Consider the following 19,989-nt stretch of genomic DNA (forward strand, 5'->3'; position numbering starts at 1 on the left):
TGAAATGAGGACTGTTAGTTTTCTATGGAATGACTATTCAGCATTTACAAGTTTAGTTCATTTTGACTGACATGACATAAGCTGATGATAATGTTATAAATAGCAGAGAGTTGTATGAAAGCAATTAATGCATGTCCGAAAGCATTTGCAATTTGTGGAAAGGAATGAGAAACTGCTACTAGGATGTGCACAAATGACTAACTGTTTTGAGAAATGCATGACCTGTTGTGCAAATGTAAATAGTGTTGTGAGAAATGCACTAAAGCGACTGAGAAAAACTGTAATATAAATCTTTTGTTTTATATTAATTTGTATTTCCATAACAAAAGTTTCTGCAAATTTTAATGATATGAAAATAATCTGCATCACTTACTTATTTCTGGTCTACTTAAGGGTGCAGAGGGCACAATCACTTCACTTGGAGCAAGAACGGTCTTATCTTCTGATTCTGTTTAAAAGAAATCTGAGGTCAGCTAGATGCCACATAGATCTTGGCAGTGTCTTTACAAATTCATACACACCACTATTTAGTAGAAAAGTATGCAATTTGAATATCTGCATTACATTATGTCATATATAAACTTTCATGTTACATGTACAACAAACTCTCTGTCACTTACTTGTTTCTGGATTACTCAAGGGTACAGTGGGCATCATCCCCACTTTATCGCTGGCATTAAGAGTTTTCTGTTCTGTTGATTCTGTTCAAAAGGTCAAACGTAAGTTTCTATATTAAGCAGCAGTACCGGCAACACAAATACACAACGCTCCTATTTGCTCGGAAGTCATACAAAATTAACTGTGCAAAAATTAAAATTAAAATCCATTGTCACTTACTTGCTTCTGATTTACTCAAGGGTGCAGTGGGCACAACCCCCATCACATCATTTAGAGTAAGAGGCTTCATATGTGCTGATTCTGTTCAAAATAGGAATATGAAGTTAGCATCATTCTGCAGGCCAAGTTGTGAAGAACTTTTCAAAATAAATTCCCATCAAAAGACAGCCACTGATCTATATATCGATCTGGAAAATGCACCAAAATATAGTCCATGAGAATTTCTGCAGTAAATTTGAGCAAAAGATGGCATAAGTTGTTGATCACCTAAAAGATTTCTTTCACAAACCAAATAATGTTTAAGCACAGTTTCTTCTCTGTTTGTGGCGATAAGTACATCCACTGTGTTATGCGCTTGGAGCAGAATATTTTCAAAAGGATTTAAATTAATCCCCCATCTTGTACAATGTATAGACAAAGAACAACTTGGAGTTTTGATTACACTTCAGTTCGTTTGTCCCCTTTAGACAAACTATTGACAAGAATTAACTTTACGACTACATTTCATCTAGCAGTCTTTGGAGTATGACTAGAGTGTATGCTTTAATATCTGCTATCACTTTATTTTGGTGGTCCCTCAACAGACATTATACCGTCTCTTGTGATAATAATCTGACATCTAGCTGTAAAGTTACTTAAAAAAATAACTTGAAATTCTGCCAAACTACTGTATTTGTGTGCTAGGGATTTAGTTAAAAAACATTCTGTTTGTGGAGTGTGCATATCTTTTATTAATATTGTCATATTTTATTTTTTCTTTCTTTTTTGTTACGTGGATTCTTCCTTTAATGCAAGTTGCCTCATTTAGTTATTATTTCTTCATTCTTATAATATCAGCACAGCTTTTTACAACTCATGTACACACACAGAATGATGAGCTTACTTGTGGGAACTATGCCTTTGTAGGTGCTGGCAACATGACCATTGACATTGTGTGTGTTGACCACAACATGATAGGTTTGGGCTGCCTCCAGCTCACTGATGGAGAGATGACTGCCAGTCACATTTTTCCTGAGTACCAGGCTATGGTCCTTCAGACGAGTTACAGTAACCTCATGAGTGGCCTTTGAATCGCCACTCAACCACTGTAGGGAGAATCCGCTGGAGGTGACATTAACCAGATGCAGTTCCTCCATACTGTTTTCTGGACATAAGAACGTAAACACAATGTTTTATGACTTCAGACCTTAACAAAATGCTGCGAACAAATACACACAGCATGCAACGCATACCTTTATGTTGTCTGTCATGAACCTCCTGCTGTCCATAGTGCTTCTGTTGTTTCCTGGAAATACATAACAAAGCAATACATATGCACACAATTGACTGACAAAACCATTATTAATATGAATTAGCATCTAGACTGTCTATCTTGTCAATTCTCTTCAGTCTAAAATAGTTCTCATGTTTGGCAGCAATAAGTTAATTAAAGCAACCATGCAAGCATAAATAGAAAAGTCAAGCATCTTTCCTTTTTAATTATTTGTATCTTTATGTCATTACATTTCAATACAAATGTTTGAAACATCTCTTTGCATTGTTTTGGATATTTTGTAGGTTTTGTAATAAAATATACAGTATGTCATGCATTTTTTTCCCTTGAAAATTAAGGCTCAGTCTTAAATGTACGCAAATCCACTTTGATCAAATGTGAACACATTCTAAGCAGAGTTTTCAGATTGCTCATAAACATACTCACTCCTCTACTTGAGGTAAACTGAATGGTGCTTTGTGTGGCTGGTCACTCTGATACCATTGGCATTTCTTAGAGACTTCAGGTGACAAATAGAAAGCATTTTCAACTGTACAGAAAGAACACAGAAACTGTCAGTAACAATACCATGAAAGAACAACGTACAGATAAAAAACGACAGGACTACATATCACTGGAATAATAAGCAGCTTTCTTAAACATTAAAAAACTTTTTCTAACTTACGGCCAAGGTACTTGGGCAACAGTCTGGCGAAGGTCTGAATGTGATCATCATAAAAGCCAGAAGGTCTATCCACCCTCTTAAAGAACACATCTGAAGGCTCGCTTGCAACCTGTGCCAGGACTCGGACATCACCTGTACTGAACAGCTTTCCAACCGCCATCACCACTATGAAGTAGCCTTTGCATTTAACTTCAGTGGCAGCCCTTACTATCCTGTCTTCATACAATTCAACTGGTCCAGTCACTAACAGAACTAAAACCTTCAAGTGGCGAGGATGTGGTGCCTTCTCAAACACATGTTCAACAGTGCCCTCAAGTGCAGATGCAAGTGCCCGTCCTCCTTCCAGCTGGTGCACCTTATCCTCTAAGAAGCTGCGGACACTGTGAGGTGACTTGTGATCCGTCAAACCAAAGGCCACGCTGATGGGAATGCCACTGCTGTTGTGCAAGTATTCATAAGGTGCATGCTGAACAAGCGCCACTCGAGCATGGTGGCTAGTGCTGGTTGGCTCAGGGGACATAACTAGCTGTTCTGTCATCAGAGCCACATATTGCTTGATCTCTGTGAAGACTGAGGGCCAGGTGCTCTCCGAACTATCAAGTATGAAAGCCATGTCGATGTCTAAGTCAGTGGTGGGATCTCTTCGGTCTCGGACTCCACGAGGAGGAATATAATCACAGATCTGATCAGGGGCACAGAAGTCTGAAAAAAGAAATAAATGACCAAAGAAATGTTACATTCTGTTTTGCTGTTTTCAAAAGTTTGAGTCATAGTTTTAGACAAATAAGTTTGATGGCTTTTCATTTTGTGTTTTACCCAAGCAGATATGGCAGGTCATGATCTTCTTGATGACATTGTTGTATTCAGCACTGCCAGGTGAGGGCAGGACAATAATCTGGGCTAATGCAGTGTTGTTAAGCTGAAACAGAGTAAATGTAATATACTTAGTGTATGCTTTCTTTTACACTTAAATCAGAACAATGTGCCAAATGTTTTACTTAATTTACCTCACTAAACAATAATTAAACCTGTCAGGTAGAGTTTGTGTAGAGTTCATTACAGTTTACCTTTCCAGGTGGATGACATTTTCAAACAAGTTCAAACACTTTAAATTTGTTTGGTAGTACAAAAGTTCTGCATAATACAGTGGGACAATGAAATAACCATTGTTAAAATGCTTCAGCCTAGGAAGCTGGAGCATTTTCCTGTTGACAGGAATGAACAGTGGTTGGATGTGTCAAAACAAAGAGCATTCAGCATTCTGGATGCATAAAAACCTTTACCAATGCTAACGAAAACATCTCATCATACTCTAATAGACAGCATTACAAAATTTGCTCATCTACTGTCCCTACCTGCAAGGCTCTTGTAAGTTGGCGATCTTCCCGATTAAGAAGGAATACAGAGGAAATTCCAGCATCGTAAAGGCGCAGAGCAGCAGCACTAAATTCTTGTGTAACACTAGCAGGTCCGTTGACAAAGAAAACAGCTACCTTGCGCACAAGAAATCCACTCCGAACTCTCTTGAAAGTGTTCTGTGCAACAAAGTTCATTGCTGTCTCCAAGCTGCGCTGCTTACGGGTTTGCAAAGCCTGAAGCCCTTGAACTCGCTCAACAAGTGCTCGCTTCTTCTGGGTATCTGCAAAGCGGATCTCGGTAGTCACTTCATTGTTGTAGAGTGCGAGAGCAACACGGGCACCTCGGGGACAGTTGCTCTCAGCAATTGTAATATCACTGAGCAGGCGCAGAACAGTGTCTCGCATGTTGTTGAAAGCACCACGCGAAACACCATCTGATGCATCCAGGGCAAAGGCCATCTCAGTGGGGTATAAAGGACATTCCTGAGCACCTGTGGAATTAAAAACTCAAAAGATGAAGTGGAAGTACAGTATTGCAATGAGTGTTTAAAAACTAAGCTAAAAGATTGACTTACCATAGCAGCAGGCTAAAACAAAGAGAGAAAGATTTATAAACCAAAATGTATTACAATATAACTAAAACTATTAAAAAGACATGATAATTAGATCTATCCAAGACAATATACTTACGACAGTTATCCCTAATTTTCTTGACCAGATCGCATTGCTACAAGGACCAAAAATGTTTCAGCGTTAGTGTTACAAACATGTATGTAGGACTAAAACATTAGGGAGGAGGTCCACTTTCATGCACATTAACCAAACACTCCAAACTCTGATAGAATTCTTTAGACAGCATAAATGTACCCTTTGGTGTATATAACTTCCTACAGTCAATTCTGTGCTAGATTAAAAATAAATATAGTGTAGAATAAAGATGGCTGTGCCCACTTAAGAAAAACAAAAAATATGCGAGCCCTATATTGACACTGAAAAGAAGAAATTGTTGAAAAAATAAATTATTTTAGTTTTAAATGAGAGTACAAACGTTTTATCGAAGCTTGATAATATTCTGATTGTATCCAGAAGGCATGGTCTGTTTTGAATATGAAATTTGTTTTTTTTAAGGCTTTGATCAAGGCAGAAACCCAGCTGTATTTGAAGAAAAAGGGAGTTTTCAGATTCACCTAAAATATCTTTATTTGTCTTCAGAAGATGAATAAAGGTCTCAGGGGATTAGTGAGTAATTAATAACACCATTTTTTATTTTTAAGTGAACTAACTAACACTTTAACTGTTTAACTTGTTGTAGATCATTTGATTTTGCTGCCTCAAAAGTCTGCCTAACATCAGTTTGTGAAGTGCCAGTAAACTCAATTTCTGGTGTGGAATGTGGAAACAGCTTACAAATGGGTGAGTTTGAACAAGATTGAAACCAAACTCTGCAGAAAAGTGGACCTGAAGCGCTTTAATTTATCCTGTAAAACTTAGATACTTATACAGTGACAGAAATTACATACCACAGCACCAAGTCCTCGAGGTCCTTTTAGGCCCTGTTTTTGACAACAGAAAAAAAAACATCTCAAAAGCTGAACACAGCTGGGTAGAGAAATCTGGATCTATTTCATTGAGCATTTTTGTGTGCTAACTAATGTCTGTCAAAAAAATCAACAGCTTGAGTAAATCAAAAACAATCCTTTGCAAAGAAAAGTATAGACTCTGTAAAAGAGAACAGAATCGTGCATAGGCTGAGTCACCTTCTAAATTCAAAGTCAACATTTCTTTCTTTCTTTCTTTCTTTCTTTTTTTGTAGCTAGATTTATAAGTCATAAAAATGTATCGGGTCAAAACAGGGTGCTTACATATGGTCCCGGGTATCCGATATCTCCCTTTTGTCCAGGACCACCACGTACTCCAGAGGTGCCCTGCAGACATATTATCAGAGATTTATGGTGGTGTGGACTAAATTATATTAACAGATTGTTTAATCAAGATTTCTTACCCTCTGGCCATTGTTTCCTCTAGGACCAGGGCCTCCATTTGTACCAGGGTCACCTGCTTCACCCTTTTAATCAATTCAGATTTAACAGTTACTTTTATTGTTTTGGACAGTAGAGCTTTGTGAGCACATTCAAATTTACTTTAGATTATTAGCATTACATTTTACTTAAGGCTGCAAACAACATTAGTAACCTCACCTTTGGACCAGGAAAACCAGGAAAACCTTCATCACCCTACAATAAAAGTAAAAATAATTTAGAGTAAAATACAATTTGAGAAAGACATACTAACTACATACTTGAAATACATATATATGCTCACCTTTCTTCCCTTGGGACCAGGAAAACCAAACCCATCCCTTCCATCTTCACCCTGTATACACAAAGCTCTTTGTTTTCATTTGCATTCTGTTTTAACTATTCGTCTAGACTAATTCTCTGATAAATATAGCACATAGTCTGATAAGTGAAGAATATGCTGCATGTTTTAATCCTGAAATTGTTCATAATTGTTTTGTTTATGATTGTTTATAATCTATTCATCAATGCCTCACATAATAATGATGAAAGTTGTTTGCATTACTGTTACAATGTGCACATGTATCAAAGATATTTGGTTTTGAGTGGTGCAGACTGTGACTCCTCACTTACAGGCTCCCCACGGGGTCCGAAGGGTCCAGTAACACCTTTAGGTCCTGGCTCGCCTGGTTCACCCTTGACAGTGTGTAAATAAGTGAATATAATTTTATAAATAATAACATATATAAGGTGCAATCAATAGTGATATACATAGAGGTTTAGAGTGGTTGAAATTTAACAGCTGAAACTGAACACACTACTTCTCAATCTAATGGAATGAAAAAAAAAAATTTGAGTTAATTTCCTGTGGCCAGATTTTAAATCCTCAGAACATTTGCTCCAGACTGACACTGAGATGTTTAAAAAAAACACTTAAGCTGCCAATGATAACTGGAGTATGGCAAAGGAATTGGTAAACTTTGCTTAAGATGACCAGTACCTTACGACCAACAGCTCCCCTTCTGCCCTTTTCTCCAGCAGGTCCTGGCTGTCCTCCTGGCCCCTTAATATATGTAAAATAGAATAAATGATTTGCCAATTTTTGAAAATATTAATTTGATTTGCCTTTTTCTCTTACCCTTGGACCAGGGTTTCCATCTTCTCCTCTAACACCAGGTGCTCCGATAGGTCCAGCAGGACCCTAAAACAAGTACACATCCAGATTATTTATGCAATATAGAAATTTTCTTTTTAAATACAGGTTGTGGCAAATTGACAATCTGATTAAATATAGTACATAAATATTATAAATGCATAGATTAATCAGAACCATGACAGAACAAGACTTGTTTATGAATAAGCTGTCATGGGACTAGACTTTTGATTTGCACAGTAAAATTATTTACCCGAGATCCTCCAATTCCTGGTTCTCCTGCTAAACCATCACTTCCAGGTCTTCCAGCAGCACCCTAAGGATGCAACAGGGCCATCAACAAAGTCAACAAAATCAAAAATTAATTTTCAATAATAGCATGAGCTAAAGAGCGTGAGCTAATGTGTTTTATGTACTCACAGCTTGACCAGGAGGCCCTCGTCTACCATCAGAGCCCTTTTTAAATGAATAAAAAGAAATGTAAATCAAAATATCACGGATCCGAAAAAGACCATTTCATATTAAGTACTGACATAGATATATTTTTTAACAATTGAGGCAACAAGTACTGATCTGGGACGTGTTTCTCAAACAATGAAGTAACTTGCGGCTGTACTAAAGTACAATGTATCCTTTGGGAAATGAACAATATAGTGACGAGTGTTTCACAAAACCGTATTCGCTTTGTCACAGATCCATCATTTGAACCACATTAGTTTTAATGTAAAACGTCCGTAATAATACTCTAAACAACTTCTTTAGAGATAATCCACATTAAATGATATTTTTTCAATTAGTTTTGGTAAAGACATAGGTTTCCATATTAATGTAAACGGCACAAATAGGGCTATACTTCTTTTACAAACATTATGGAGAATATGTCATATTCTATTCTAAATCACAAAAACACAAATAACTAACACATCTAATATAGCGCTTATAAATGAGATATACAATCAAATAATGTAAAAACTACTTTTATTTGTTTGTTGTCATGATTACATTTAGATTCAGAAATTACTATAACAATAATAATAATATTTATTATTATTAAGTAGGCTATTTTTTATTATTATTTATTTGAAAAGTCTAGATTTACAATATTTTTTTGTTTTCACAAGCTTTGGAGATTTCTGCTTGTAAATCAAAGGTCATCAACAGTTTTTGGTATGAGCCACAGCTGCTTTCAAAATGGCATAAATAAATTCGCAGTGCACTATAAAGAGAGCACAATAGTCAATCTGAAATCTGATAAAACTGAACTATAAAAATAAATATTTTTATTACTCTCAAATTACACATGAGAGTGATGACTTCATGTTTTTTTTTATTATTATTACTAATATAAAGTGGATGTTGGAAAGTTCAAAAAGAATGGCATAGGGGAATAACGGAATAGAACACAACCAGATACTATGCTTCTAATTACAGCTCTATAAGAATAGTTGCATCCGCAGACGTTTGACAGTTTGCCAATGTTCATTATAATGACAGATTCTGGAAACACCAAATTGCTGAACTACAACTATAATGATTAAACTTGCAACCTTAGTTGGTTAATGCTAGTTTTGCAAATGCACCCCTAAATGGTATCATATGTCAACTTTGTACTGTTATGAAATAAACATTTTTAGGTTAATTAAACATTTAGAAATAAACATTTAAGGATTTCTTTAGGTTCAAAGATTATATTAAGCTTGATTAAGATATAAAAATATTAAATAATCAGTCTTTTTACTATTGATTAGTAATTTTCAAAAGTCAAAAAGCATACCCGTCTGCCTGGTTCACCAGGACCTCCCTTATTTCCATCCACCCCTGGCTCTCCCTAAGGAAAACACTTTAATGAACTTCAAAAATCACAGTACAGTTGTGCATTTTATTCAGAAAGATGCAAACATACCCAATAAAATCTTGGTCAGAAAGTAATAGGCCCATAACATTTAATAGAAAATAAATAAATTATATGATAACAAACAAGACTTTTTAATGAAATCATTACGCAGCATAATGACATCCATCCATCAATTCATTCATACATTCATTCATTCATTCATTCATTCATTCATTCATTCATTCATTCATTCATTCATTCATTCATTCATTCATTCATTCATTCTCCTTCCACTTAGTCCCTTTATTCATCAGCACAATAACAAATTAAGATAAAGTGAGAGGTGAAGAGAGATAAAGCACTTTTAAATTTAAGTTTTAATGCATGAACAACTGCTGTGATTATAAGCACACAAAATCAAATTAAAATTAAAAAATCTGGTCAAAAATAAAAGCAAAATAAAATAAGTTAAAATAATGGACCATACCGCTGGGCCAGCATCGCCTGGGTCACCTTTCGGTCCTCTCTGAGTGTTGTCTCTGCCTGGGGTCCCCTATAAAATTTCAATCTTACTTACTGAATGTCAACACCAATATCAGCCTTACTGAACGAAGACTCATTCTAAATGAAGACAAATCTATTGATTAAGGACAGACATCAAGAAAAATCAGGCTATGAATATGTTATACATACTGGATCACCACGGATTCCAATCTGACCAGCATCTCCTGCCTGGCCTTTGGCCCCTTTAGGCCCCTAGAAACACAAAATAAGATCAGATAAACACATATTTGTTTGTTTTAAATAGGTTCTACATGACCACATTCAACATTACCCACCCTTTGGCCGGGGTTTCCTCTGTCTCCTGGAGGACCAGCAATGCCACTTGTTCCCTGAAACATTTAAGTTGCAGGCATACACAGGCAGCCTTAATTTAAACCACTGTACAATTGAACACTGATAACAGTTGGCAAGGGGGGAAAAAAATCATGAAACATTTAGTCAGAAAGCAGCTGACCTCCTCTCCGTTGATTCCATCTAAACCAATCTCTCCAATTTCTCCCTAAAAAAGCAAACAAATACTTTTAATATGTTAAAATGTAAATGTTAGTGTTATTATAGTAACTTACTCTCATACAATTATTTACAATTAAATAATAATAGTTTCAGGTGTATATTAAAAGAGAGCTTACCTTTTCACCATTGTATCCTCGAGATCCCTGAATCAAAGACAAGCAAAATATTGGATCAGTCACACAATATGGTTTAACCATAATGTGTATTTTAACATGTGAAATATAATAAAATTAACATACTTTAACACCTCTTTGACCTGGGCATCCTTGGAACCCTTGAGTTCCATTTACACCAGGGGGGCCTCTCTCTCCCTGTAAAAAGATATATTATTAAAATCTTGAGAAATAACATCCCATACACACACACACACACACACACAGACACACACACACGCACATACAATATATATACAATCTACTCATTAGTGTGTGCTAGAAAATAGGTTTAACTGTATGTTTTGTTGAAAAACTCTGCAATTACAAACTAGTGAAAAGCTAGGTGTTTAGTTAACGACAAACGAATGAGGAAATTATGATTTTGAAAACTATTGCATATTTAGAGTAAATGATTACTACACACTTACAGGACCACCTTCATCACCAGGATGTCCGCTGGAGCCCTGACCACCAGATTGACCCTATAGATAATCAAATATCAACATAAGTAAACACCAATCATGTTTTTTTTTTTAAACTGTATTGGACCCTAAATATGCTGTTTATTAAAGTAAGAATGAATTTTACCTTTTGTCCAGGGACACCAACGGCTCCTCTGTCCCCTCTCGGGCCATTACACTTGCATGGAACAGAACAGCATTCCCGTTCTGCAATGTTATCCTAAAAAAAAAAAAAATAAAACTTTAAAAGTAACACTTTGATTTACAATGTCACTGTTAAAAAGCTAAAGTTTTTACGACTGCATGATGGCACGCAACTAAACCTAACCCTTATCCTTACCATAAAGTAAGTACATGGAGTTAATTATTATTTATCAGTACTTAAATGTATAGTTTCAATAAGAACAATAAAATTATGGCTAACCTATTTTAACACCCTTTTTCTTCAGTGGATTGAGTCATTAGTTATTTTGCCTATTTGACTGAGCATTCTTATTTGACAGGACCATTCTTACCAGTTCTTCCAGAAGCTCATAATCCAAATCCATGACATTGACACGCAGTGGTCGTGTATACCTGAATCCACGGCCATATTCCAAGAGAACTGCATCCTCAAATCGTGGCACTCTCTCAAGACCAACAAGAATGAAACTGCTGACACCTTAAAAAAAGATTAAAATGCGTGTGGTAACATACACTGTATTGTGAGATGTCAAAATCAATTACAAACATTATGTATAGGTGAGCAGAGAAATACTGAACATAAACAGATACCATGACGAAATAGTGAAATTAGTCAAATGTTTACTTTTAATATTTGTAATTACTCTTACCAGCAGAACGCATCAGTTCAGTTCGCTCTTTCAGAATGTTGTACTGGGCATCTAATCCATCAGTTAGGTGGATTACAACCTTTATGAGTGCAAAAACAATTTTTTTAAGTACAGATAATTATTACTATGTATAGAGAGATAATTCCTACAATGTTATGGTTAGAAAAGTGCATGAACAAGTGTTCTGAATTAAAAGGATATACCTTGATTGTATCTGAAGGCCGACTCTTGAATCTATCAGCATAAGCCTTAATTGTTGCACCATTTAGAACAAAAGGTCCACGGTTTCGAAGAGCCTTAAAGGGCTCAAGAAGGTCTGTGTATTTGTTTGTGAAATCCAACTGAACAGGCTCTGAGGCGGAGTCCATTGCTAGCATCCCCACTTGTATTGATGGAGCTTGACCAGAGTTGCAACTGATAGACTGCATCTGGATAATCCGTTGGAGAATAGCAGCCACTTTTGTCTCTAATGACCTCTGAGCAGCAAAGATGTTCTGGGAAGACACATCGAACCCCACGAGAACATCCAATTTGCATTCTGCCAGGGTGTGAAAACAAATAAAGATTAATGACAATCTTGAATAATCCATTGCTCAGAACGCTTAACTGTAGAAAATAATAATAATAATGATAATTATATAAACAAACCTCTGGTAGCTTCCTTTACTCCAGTGCAAAGATTTATTCCTTTCACATCTTGATCAAGTGTATCCAAAATCTGCTCATTAAGTTCAGAGAGCTCTTGGAAGGTGCTGGCTCGAGCCACAGTAGTAGCCTCACTCCCCAAATTATTGAGCTCATCCTCAATGTCACCCACCCCAACAGCATAGACACGAACACCAGAGGCTTTGAGACCTAATGCTGCTGATTTACTGTCATCCCTTGACCGTCCACCAGTGACTACCATCAGGATCTGTGGAATTCCCTCATCCTTCCGACTTCCTTTTTCTTTTACAAAGTGGGTTTTCTGAACATGGCGAATGGCACTACCTGTTCTAATTTCCCGACCTCCCTTGTACTCTGCTCGAGTTATGGCATTGATAATGTCATCTTTATTGTTGTAGGTATTGAGGTAGAATACATCAGTCACATCTGTAGCATAATGTGCTAAACCAATTTGAAGTCTGTCTCTTTCAGTGTAAAACAGGTCAATTAAATTAAGAATAAATTCCATGACCTCTTTGAAATTGTTTCTGCCAAGATTTATTGAGCCATCAACCAAAAAAACAATGTCAGCAGCCTTGGCCTGTGGGAGTCCAGGAGCTAGAAAAAAAACAGAAAGAAAAGGAAGAGAGGGTGAGAATGAGAGAGAACTTTTAGAGCATATTATCATAGATAGCTCATCTAATATATTAACATACATATGTAAGCTCCACTTACTTGTTTCATCAATCTCAATGGGAGGTTCCACTACAATTGATCCACTGAGTCTGGCAATAAACTTGTTCTGTATGTTTGGAAGATTTGGAAAAGAAGGAACTTGCAGCACATCATCAGAACTGGTAGCAATCTGTATCAGCTGTCTTGAGTCTGCATTTTCAGCGCCAATTCCTATACAATTGACCCGAGAACCTTTGAGAATTGAGCCGTAGGTAGATACATCAGAGGTTGACCTTCCACCAGTGAGCACAACCAAATGCTGCGATGCTTGTGCAAGACGCACCCCAGCAGAAGCCTGGAGCTCATTTCGAATCACATACTTTATAGCCTCAGCAAGGTCAGCACCACGTCCACCCATGTGACGCAGTCTCTTGATGGCAGAAATGACAGACTGCTTGTTGTCATGGGAGTTCAAAGAGAATTCAGTTTTAGGTCTTTCGCCATACTGTACTAAAGCAACACGAACTTGGTCAGGTCTTACATCAAGCTGATCAACCACTTTCAAAATAAAATCACGAATGTGAGCAACACCACTTTGTCCAACACTGTCAGAGCCATCAATGAGGAAGATGATGTCTTTTCTTCCCAGATTGAGAGGGTCTAATAAGAAAGAAAATTGACATTAACTAATAAATTCACTGCATATTTATTTAGATTATGTTCTTTGATAAAAAATAAACATGAATATAAATAGCAAACATGCAAAACTGAGGATCAATTTTTATGCTAATGCTAAACAACCTGACATCACTTTTTAATAAAAGGAAAAAAAAGTGTTGTACCTCTAGGCACGGCGGGGGTTGAAATTTCATCCCTGGTCATAGTACTGACTTTGGTTAAAAGTTGTTGCTCCACGCCAGGAAGTTGCTGGAAGTCTCTGATGGTGTATGCTAGTTCTGGACTAAATGAAATTAATCTTAGCTCCTCTGCATCAGCATCCCTAGCTCCAACTGCTAAGGGAGCAACCCGGCTTAACTTCAGTTGGTTAGCAGGGCCAGATACATCATCATTTGACTTTCCTCCAGTTACCAGGATGAGAAACTGTGGCACACCCTCCTCTACACGGCTTCCAGCTGATCGTTGATAGATAGTCTTTGATACATACTCCAGAGCTTTGCCAGTGTTCAATTCATTGCCACCTTTGTTCCTCAGTCTTCTTATTGCTTGGCGAACTTCCTCCTTCGTAGAGTGCTCATTAAGGAGAAATTCCAATTTTGGGTCATCACTGTACTGCACAACTGAGACCCTCACATTGTCAAGCCCTACATCTAACTTCTCTACCACTCGCTGAACCATGTCTCTAATGGCGGGGAACTCATTGCGTATCTTTGATGTGCCATCAATAAGGAAAACAACATCCCTCTTATCTCCACGAGGAACTGGAACTACAGTTTCTATATTGAAAAAGGAATAAAATGTAAACATAACAATAAACAAAAAATCTTAAATAGACCTTAATACAAAGCTGGCAGTCAGAGCAAACAAAGATTCACAAACAGGTAAACACTGTATTAAACTGAGTAGATCTGAATTCTCAGCTTATAGAATGTCAATTAAATTTGACTAGTTTATGAATGGACTCTTATTTAATTTTTTTTTTTTTTTGAGAATTGTTTACACCATTTGGAATCAAGTATCCATCATTGGTCTATCCTCTTATGTAATGTTATGTAATCATGTTTTTAAGACACAGTATTAAGAACCTTAATTGCTTGTGCCTTGTTGACTGATGGAAGTCTTTGACCATTATGGCATCTGACTTTTAGTATTTCTAAGGTTGTGTATTTTAAGGTGCTGTGGCAATTTTCTAAAAAACAATAAAATTGAGGGAGAAGCTGACAACACTTAGTTTAATATTAGCTGTGGCCCATTGCATTTTGTTAGTAAATATTAATCTATCTGGCGGGTTTTACACAATTGTCTTTTTCTTATACAAAAAGTAATAGCTAATTAAAACAGTAATTTAAGTGGAAATGTTGTATTGACATGTTCACAAAACAAAAAGGAAGGGAAATTATCATTTATAACAAAAAAAAAAGTTTTTTTGGTTCAAAGAAACCGACCCTTATATAAAATTAAGAAATATAACTTTATGCATTTCATGACCAGTGCAATCTATCTGAATCAACAAAGACATGGATATTTGGGAAGACATGTTTCAGCTTACATTTTTGTGAAACCACAAAAAACTTAATTAACGTTTGGCTGCAGTTTCTGCGTAAAATAAACATTATGTGGCAGTATGATGCTGACAGTTTTTTCCACTTATGGTGATATTTACAGGGACATATTTATGATAATTATGATCAAAGCATTATATTCCTGCAGTTCTTTGCACAGCACCAAATAAATACTACAACTTAACAGTGTCTTCGATTTGTAATTAAATGTAGTCACTTTGCTTGGTAGCTCATTTTATATAATTTGTACTTGTTATACAGAGTCGTATGAAGCACAGTTCACAAGAGGTTAAAGCTATATAAAATTAAGGTAAAACTACATGATCACCGTACACCTATGTTTGCCTAAAATTTGTGCTGGTCTTTTAAACAGTGTTACAGTATCAGCCATCCATCCACCTACCCATAAAACAACAACAATTACATACAAACATAAAACAAACTAACATTTACCATTACCTGTAGGGTATACAGGGCGCAGTTGAGCTAACTCCTCACTAGATAGCTCTGTCAGGGTGTTGATAAGTGTTTCCTGAATTGTATAAAGTCCAGGCAAGTCATCAACTAAGTAAGCAAATCTGGGGACATAGGATGTCACTTGCAATTCCTGAGTGCCCACATCTCTTGTTCCTATGCTAAGGGGGAAAATTCCTGATTGTTTCAGTGCTGTTGCAGATTGTCTTATATTGTCTGTTGCTTTTCCTCCTGAAACCACAACAACAAATTGTGGAACTCCTTCTTCTTTTCTTCCACCACGACCAGAAGCCAGAACTTCACGTCTTACAAAGTCAATGGCCTGACCAAGGTTCCTCTTTGTCCCCCTAAGTTGTCTGAGTTCCTTGATGCCATTTAAAACACCTTCTTTTGTCCTATGTGAGTTGAGGTATATATCTGCATTTGGAATATCTCCATACTGGACCACACCTATTCGGATCTTGTTCTCACCAACGTTGAGATTGCTCACTACTCTGCGCACAAATTCCTGGATTATTGGAAATTCTCTGCCAACATCTTCAGAGCCATCAATTAGAAAGATGATGTCCTTTTTGGGTCCTTCAGATTCCACTAAAAAAGATAAAAAGACCTCATTTCATATAAAATGTTTCTGACAGAGTAAGGGCCTGCATTTAAATATGCACACAGACAGGAAAAACTAAGAGATGAATATTGTTACACAAAAAAGGTTGCTATTGATTGTTGACTTTGAAAACTGAACTCATAGATCTAAGGATGGTATTTACAGTGAATATATTATGTGTATTGCTAAATGTTTATTAAAAAACTTTTTACTGTGCTATATACCACCAATAAAAAGGTTGTTGACCAAAGTTCTGTACAATCTAACAAATGTCAACAAACAGTAATATCATAAGCAGCATAAATGACCCCACAGTAGAAAATCGAACATAATTTATTGCATGTAAAAAAACAGAGAAAAAAAAATGTTATGATTTTGGCTGTAAGAGTTGTAGGGGTAGTCCTAATAGAAATGAGAAGGCTGTTCCAGAGATTTGGAATAGCACATAATGGGATAAAGGTACCAAACCTATATATAATGTATTGTATATGACTATAACTACCATTTTTTTTTCAATGCAATTCTAAAAAACATTTCCAAACCACTTTAATGGTTTTTAGCTTTTTCCTCCAGGTGCTCCAGTTTCCCCCACAGTCCAAAGACATACACAATAGGCAAATTGGTTAAACAACTTTGGGCATAGTGTGTGAACGAGTGAATGTAAGGGTGTTTCCAAGTACTGGGTTGCAGCTGGAAGGGCATCCGTTCCGTAAAACAAATGCCAGAATAGCTGGTGTTTCATTCCACTGTGGCAACCCCTGATACATGAGGGACTGAGCTGAATGAATGAATGAATCATTAAATGAATGAATGAATGAATGAATGAATGAATGAATGAATGAATGAATGAATGAATGAATGAATGAATGAAAATAAAATGCATCAGGTACAGGATGAGGATAATTTTACTTATCCTTATTGAAGTTTGACTTAGATATGTAAAACTAGCTAAACAACATCATGATATAGCAAAGGATTTTTGAAGGAAACCAGGCTTACTTAGTTATTCATGTTACTAAGATGTGGTAGGTGGTGGTATGATGAAACTTATTGAAAACCAATAAAAAATATGTTGGACCAATATAGAATTATGGTTCAAAGTTGTTAACAAATCTTTGAAAAATACTTTTTTGAATTGATAAATCATATTTCTTCAGAACAAGCTAAAACCTTAAGGAACATTAATGGTTTTGGCAAAAAAGTAAAATATACAGCAATATATGCATATATGCAACTCAAGCATAATAATAAAATGGAAAGTAAATACTAAAATCATGGAAGCATTGCTTCTTACCTGTTACTGTTGTAGTTAATGATGTAACCTCTACAAGTGCTGTGTTAATGTTTGATAAAAGCTTCTGTTGGACGTTGGAAAGATCACTAAATTCTCTCACTGACAGTGCATAACTAGGCTCATTGGAGACTCTCTGGAGTTCCTGGCTGTCTGAGCTCCTTGACCCTATCGCAAAGATAAGCACTCCCAGCTCCTTTAGGGATGAGGCTGGCGTGTCAACATTATCAAATGACCTTGTGCCACTCAGCAGAATCAGCAACTGAGGAACACCTTCTACACGTCTACTTCCAGAGGAGGCAGTGAAGACATTGTCTCTCAAGTACTGCAGAGCTGCCCCCGTGTTGAGGGGTCTCCCTCCTTTGTGCCTCAGACCCCTGATCGTGTCAAGAGCGTCCTCTTTTCTTGAGTATGTGTTCAGATAGAAATGAGCCTCTGGATCTCTGCTGTACTGGACCACAGAGACACGGTCTCTGTTCTCAGACACGTTCAGTCTTTCCACCATCCTTTCAACAAAGTCTCGCATTGCAGAGAAAGAGCTCCTCGTGCCATCTGAACCATCCAGCAGAAACACTACATCCCTCCTAGCCATCCTGGGCTCAGCTATGGGTAATGAAATGGAACACAAAGTCATGTGAGCACTGGTCATCCCTTACTGGGTGTACAGCAGGCGTTTGTGCCCTCTAGTCTGCAGCTACAACAGAGGTAACAACTCCCACATTCTTTCAGCTATTTTGCGGCCAGTCTGATGATCAAATGTTATTACCGTCTTCTAAAGTAAACTCACATTTTGGTCAGGGTAAACCTGCCTTGATGCACTGAAGCCGCCATGACCAAAAAAGACCTACACTGGAAGGAGATTTTCAGCAGAAGCTATGCCTAAAGTAAACAACCTAGTATACAAACACTTTTAACACAGGCAAACGCTGCTAGGAGTTTCAACCCACGGCTTGCTTGGCTAATTTTCCATGCCTGATGTGCTAACATAAACCGTGTGCAAATTCTGTCTTACCTGCCACAGTAGGTGTCATCGGCTTAACTTGAACAAGCACATTGTTTAGGGAGCTGTAAAACTGCTGCTGGACACCGGGAAGGTCAGAGAAATCATTGAGCGATTGTGCATAGGCAGGGTCATTGGTAATTCTCTGGACCTCTCTGCTTGAATTTCTAGTGCCGATGCCCAAGATCAAGACCCCGCTCTCTTTCAGGGCAGAGGCAGGTGTATCTACGTTGTCGTTTGAGCGTCCTCCACTGAGAAGGATAAGAACCTGAGGGATACCCTCTTGCTTTCTACTCCCGGCAGAGGCAGTGAAGACACTGTCCCGCACGTACTGGAGAGCTGCCCCCGTGTTGAGGGGTCTCCCTCCTCTATGCCTCAGACCTCTGACCGTGTTCAAGACGTCTGCTTTTGCTGTGTAGGTATTCAGGTAGAAATTGACCTCAGCATCTCTACTGTACTGCACCACAGAAATGCGATCTCTGTTTGCCTCTACGTTTAATTGCTCAACTAATCTCTGCACAAATGCACGCATGGCTGGGAAAGTATTCCTAGTGCCATCAGAGCCGTCCAGCAGAAACACTACATCCTTTCTGGGAATGGTGTCATCAGCTAGGAAAAGAGGACAGCGTCATTAACAGTAAGACATTTTAAAACATCTTTAGAATGTCACATCACCACCTCATTGACAATGTAAGTTGTGAGTAATGGTCCCGCTGCACACAATTAATTATTGCGATGAGTAACGAGGCACGGGCGTTGAGCCAGCTCTCGTGAAGTTCTATCATGCACATACCAGTGAGAGTTGGGGAAGTTGGAGTGCCGGACATTGCAACCGTCTGGACAGAGGCCAACAGCTGCTCTTGGACATTTGGAAGCTCACTGAAGTCGGCCACGGACAGAGCATAATTGGCTTCGTATGATATTCTCTGCAGTTCTCTGCTATCAGAGCCCCTCGATCCTATTCCCAAGGTCAAGACACCGAGCTCTTTCAGAGAGGATGCTGCTGCATCAACGCTGTCAAATGACCTTCCCCCGCTAAGGAGGATCAGAATCTGTGGCACACCCTCCAGCCGTCTGCTGCCAGAAGAAGCAGTAAAGACATTGTCTCTGACGTACTGGAGAGCTGCCCCTGTGTAGAGGGGACGGCCTCCTTTGTGTCTCAGACCTGTGACGCGGTCAAGAATGTCTTCCTTTTTCGTGTAGCTATTCAGATAGAAATGGACCTCAGCGTCTCTACTGTACTGCACAACAGAAACGCGGTCTCTGTTTGCCTCAATGTTGAATTTCTCCACTACTCTTTGCACAAAGTCCCGCATAGCTGGGAAAGAACTCCTAGTGCCATCTGAACCGTCCAGCAGAAACACTACATCTTTTCTGGGTGTGCTGTATTCAGCTGA

The 19,989-nt window shown here is 37.7% G+C and overlaps 1 protein-coding gene across 15 annotated transcripts in view; it reads right to left on the reverse strand.

Annotated features, from left to right (window-relative positions):
* The window catches only part of col6a3 (collagen, type VI, alpha 3), an 87,350-nt gene that overhangs the window by 5,889 nt on the left and 61,472 nt on the right, over positions 1-19,989 (reverse strand). For 7 of the 15 annotated variants that reach the window (XM_087267776.2, XM_087267782.1, XM_087267781.1 and 4 more), the window contains 37 exons: positions 15,683-16,288; positions 13,826-14,437; positions 13,044-13,643; positions 12,312-12,926; positions 11,867-12,201; positions 11,664-11,742; positions 11,346-11,491; positions 10,958-11,050; positions 10,798-10,851; positions 10,454-10,525; positions 10,331-10,357; positions 10,156-10,200; positions 9,977-10,030; positions 9,831-9,893; positions 9,625-9,690; positions 9,078-9,131; positions 7,724-7,759; positions 7,557-7,619; positions 7,289-7,351; positions 7,151-7,213; positions 6,784-6,846; positions 6,455-6,505; positions 6,331-6,366; positions 6,135-6,197; positions 5,995-6,057; positions 5,653-5,685; positions 4,823-4,859; positions 4,708-4,719; positions 4,130-4,623; positions 3,591-3,693; positions 2,775-3,476; positions 2,537-2,639; positions 2,070-2,122; positions 1,721-1,981; positions 838-918; positions 621-701; positions 374-448 (listed from right to left, as the gene is read on the reverse strand). In XM_087267776.2, the coding sequence (XP_087123902.1) occupies positions 374-448; positions 621-701; positions 838-918; positions 1,721-1,981; positions 2,070-2,122; positions 2,537-2,639; positions 2,775-3,476; positions 3,591-3,693; positions 4,130-4,623; positions 4,708-4,719; positions 4,823-4,859; positions 5,653-5,685; positions 5,995-6,057; positions 6,135-6,197; positions 6,331-6,366; positions 6,455-6,505; positions 6,784-6,846; positions 7,151-7,213; positions 7,289-7,351; positions 7,557-7,619; positions 7,724-7,759; positions 9,078-9,131; positions 9,625-9,690; positions 9,831-9,893; positions 9,977-10,030; positions 10,156-10,200; positions 10,331-10,357; positions 10,454-10,525; positions 10,798-10,851; positions 10,958-11,050; positions 11,346-11,491; positions 11,664-11,742; positions 11,867-12,201; positions 12,312-12,926; positions 13,044-13,643; positions 13,826-14,437; positions 15,683-16,288 (6,057 nt within the window). Of the gene's footprint in view, positions 1-373; positions 449-620; positions 702-837; positions 919-1,720; positions 1,982-2,069; positions 2,123-2,536; positions 2,640-2,774; positions 3,477-3,590; positions 3,694-4,129; positions 4,624-4,707; positions 4,720-4,818; positions 4,860-5,652; positions 5,686-5,994; positions 6,058-6,134; positions 6,198-6,330; positions 6,367-6,454; positions 6,506-6,783; positions 6,847-7,150; positions 7,214-7,288; positions 7,352-7,556; positions 7,620-7,723; positions 7,760-9,077; positions 9,132-9,624; positions 9,691-9,830; positions 9,894-9,976; positions 10,031-10,155; positions 10,201-10,330; positions 10,358-10,453; positions 10,526-10,797; positions 10,852-10,957; positions 11,051-11,345; positions 11,492-11,663; positions 11,743-11,866; positions 12,202-12,311; positions 12,927-13,043; positions 13,644-13,825; positions 14,438-15,682; positions 16,289-17,595; positions 18,196-18,604; positions 19,202-19,385; positions 19,986-19,989 lie in introns of all 15 variants that reach the window. The other 8 variants (XR_015499397.1, XR_015499396.1, XR_015499394.1 and 5 more) reach the window with 2 other exon arrangements.

The sequence above is a fragment of the Danio rerio genome, chromosome 9 (genome assembly GCF_052040795.2).
Source record: "Danio rerio strain M-AB ecotype USA chromosome 9, GRCz13ab, whole genome shotgun sequence".
NCBI classification, from domain to species: domain Eukaryota; kingdom Metazoa; phylum Chordata; class Actinopteri; order Cypriniformes; family Danionidae; genus Danio; species Danio rerio.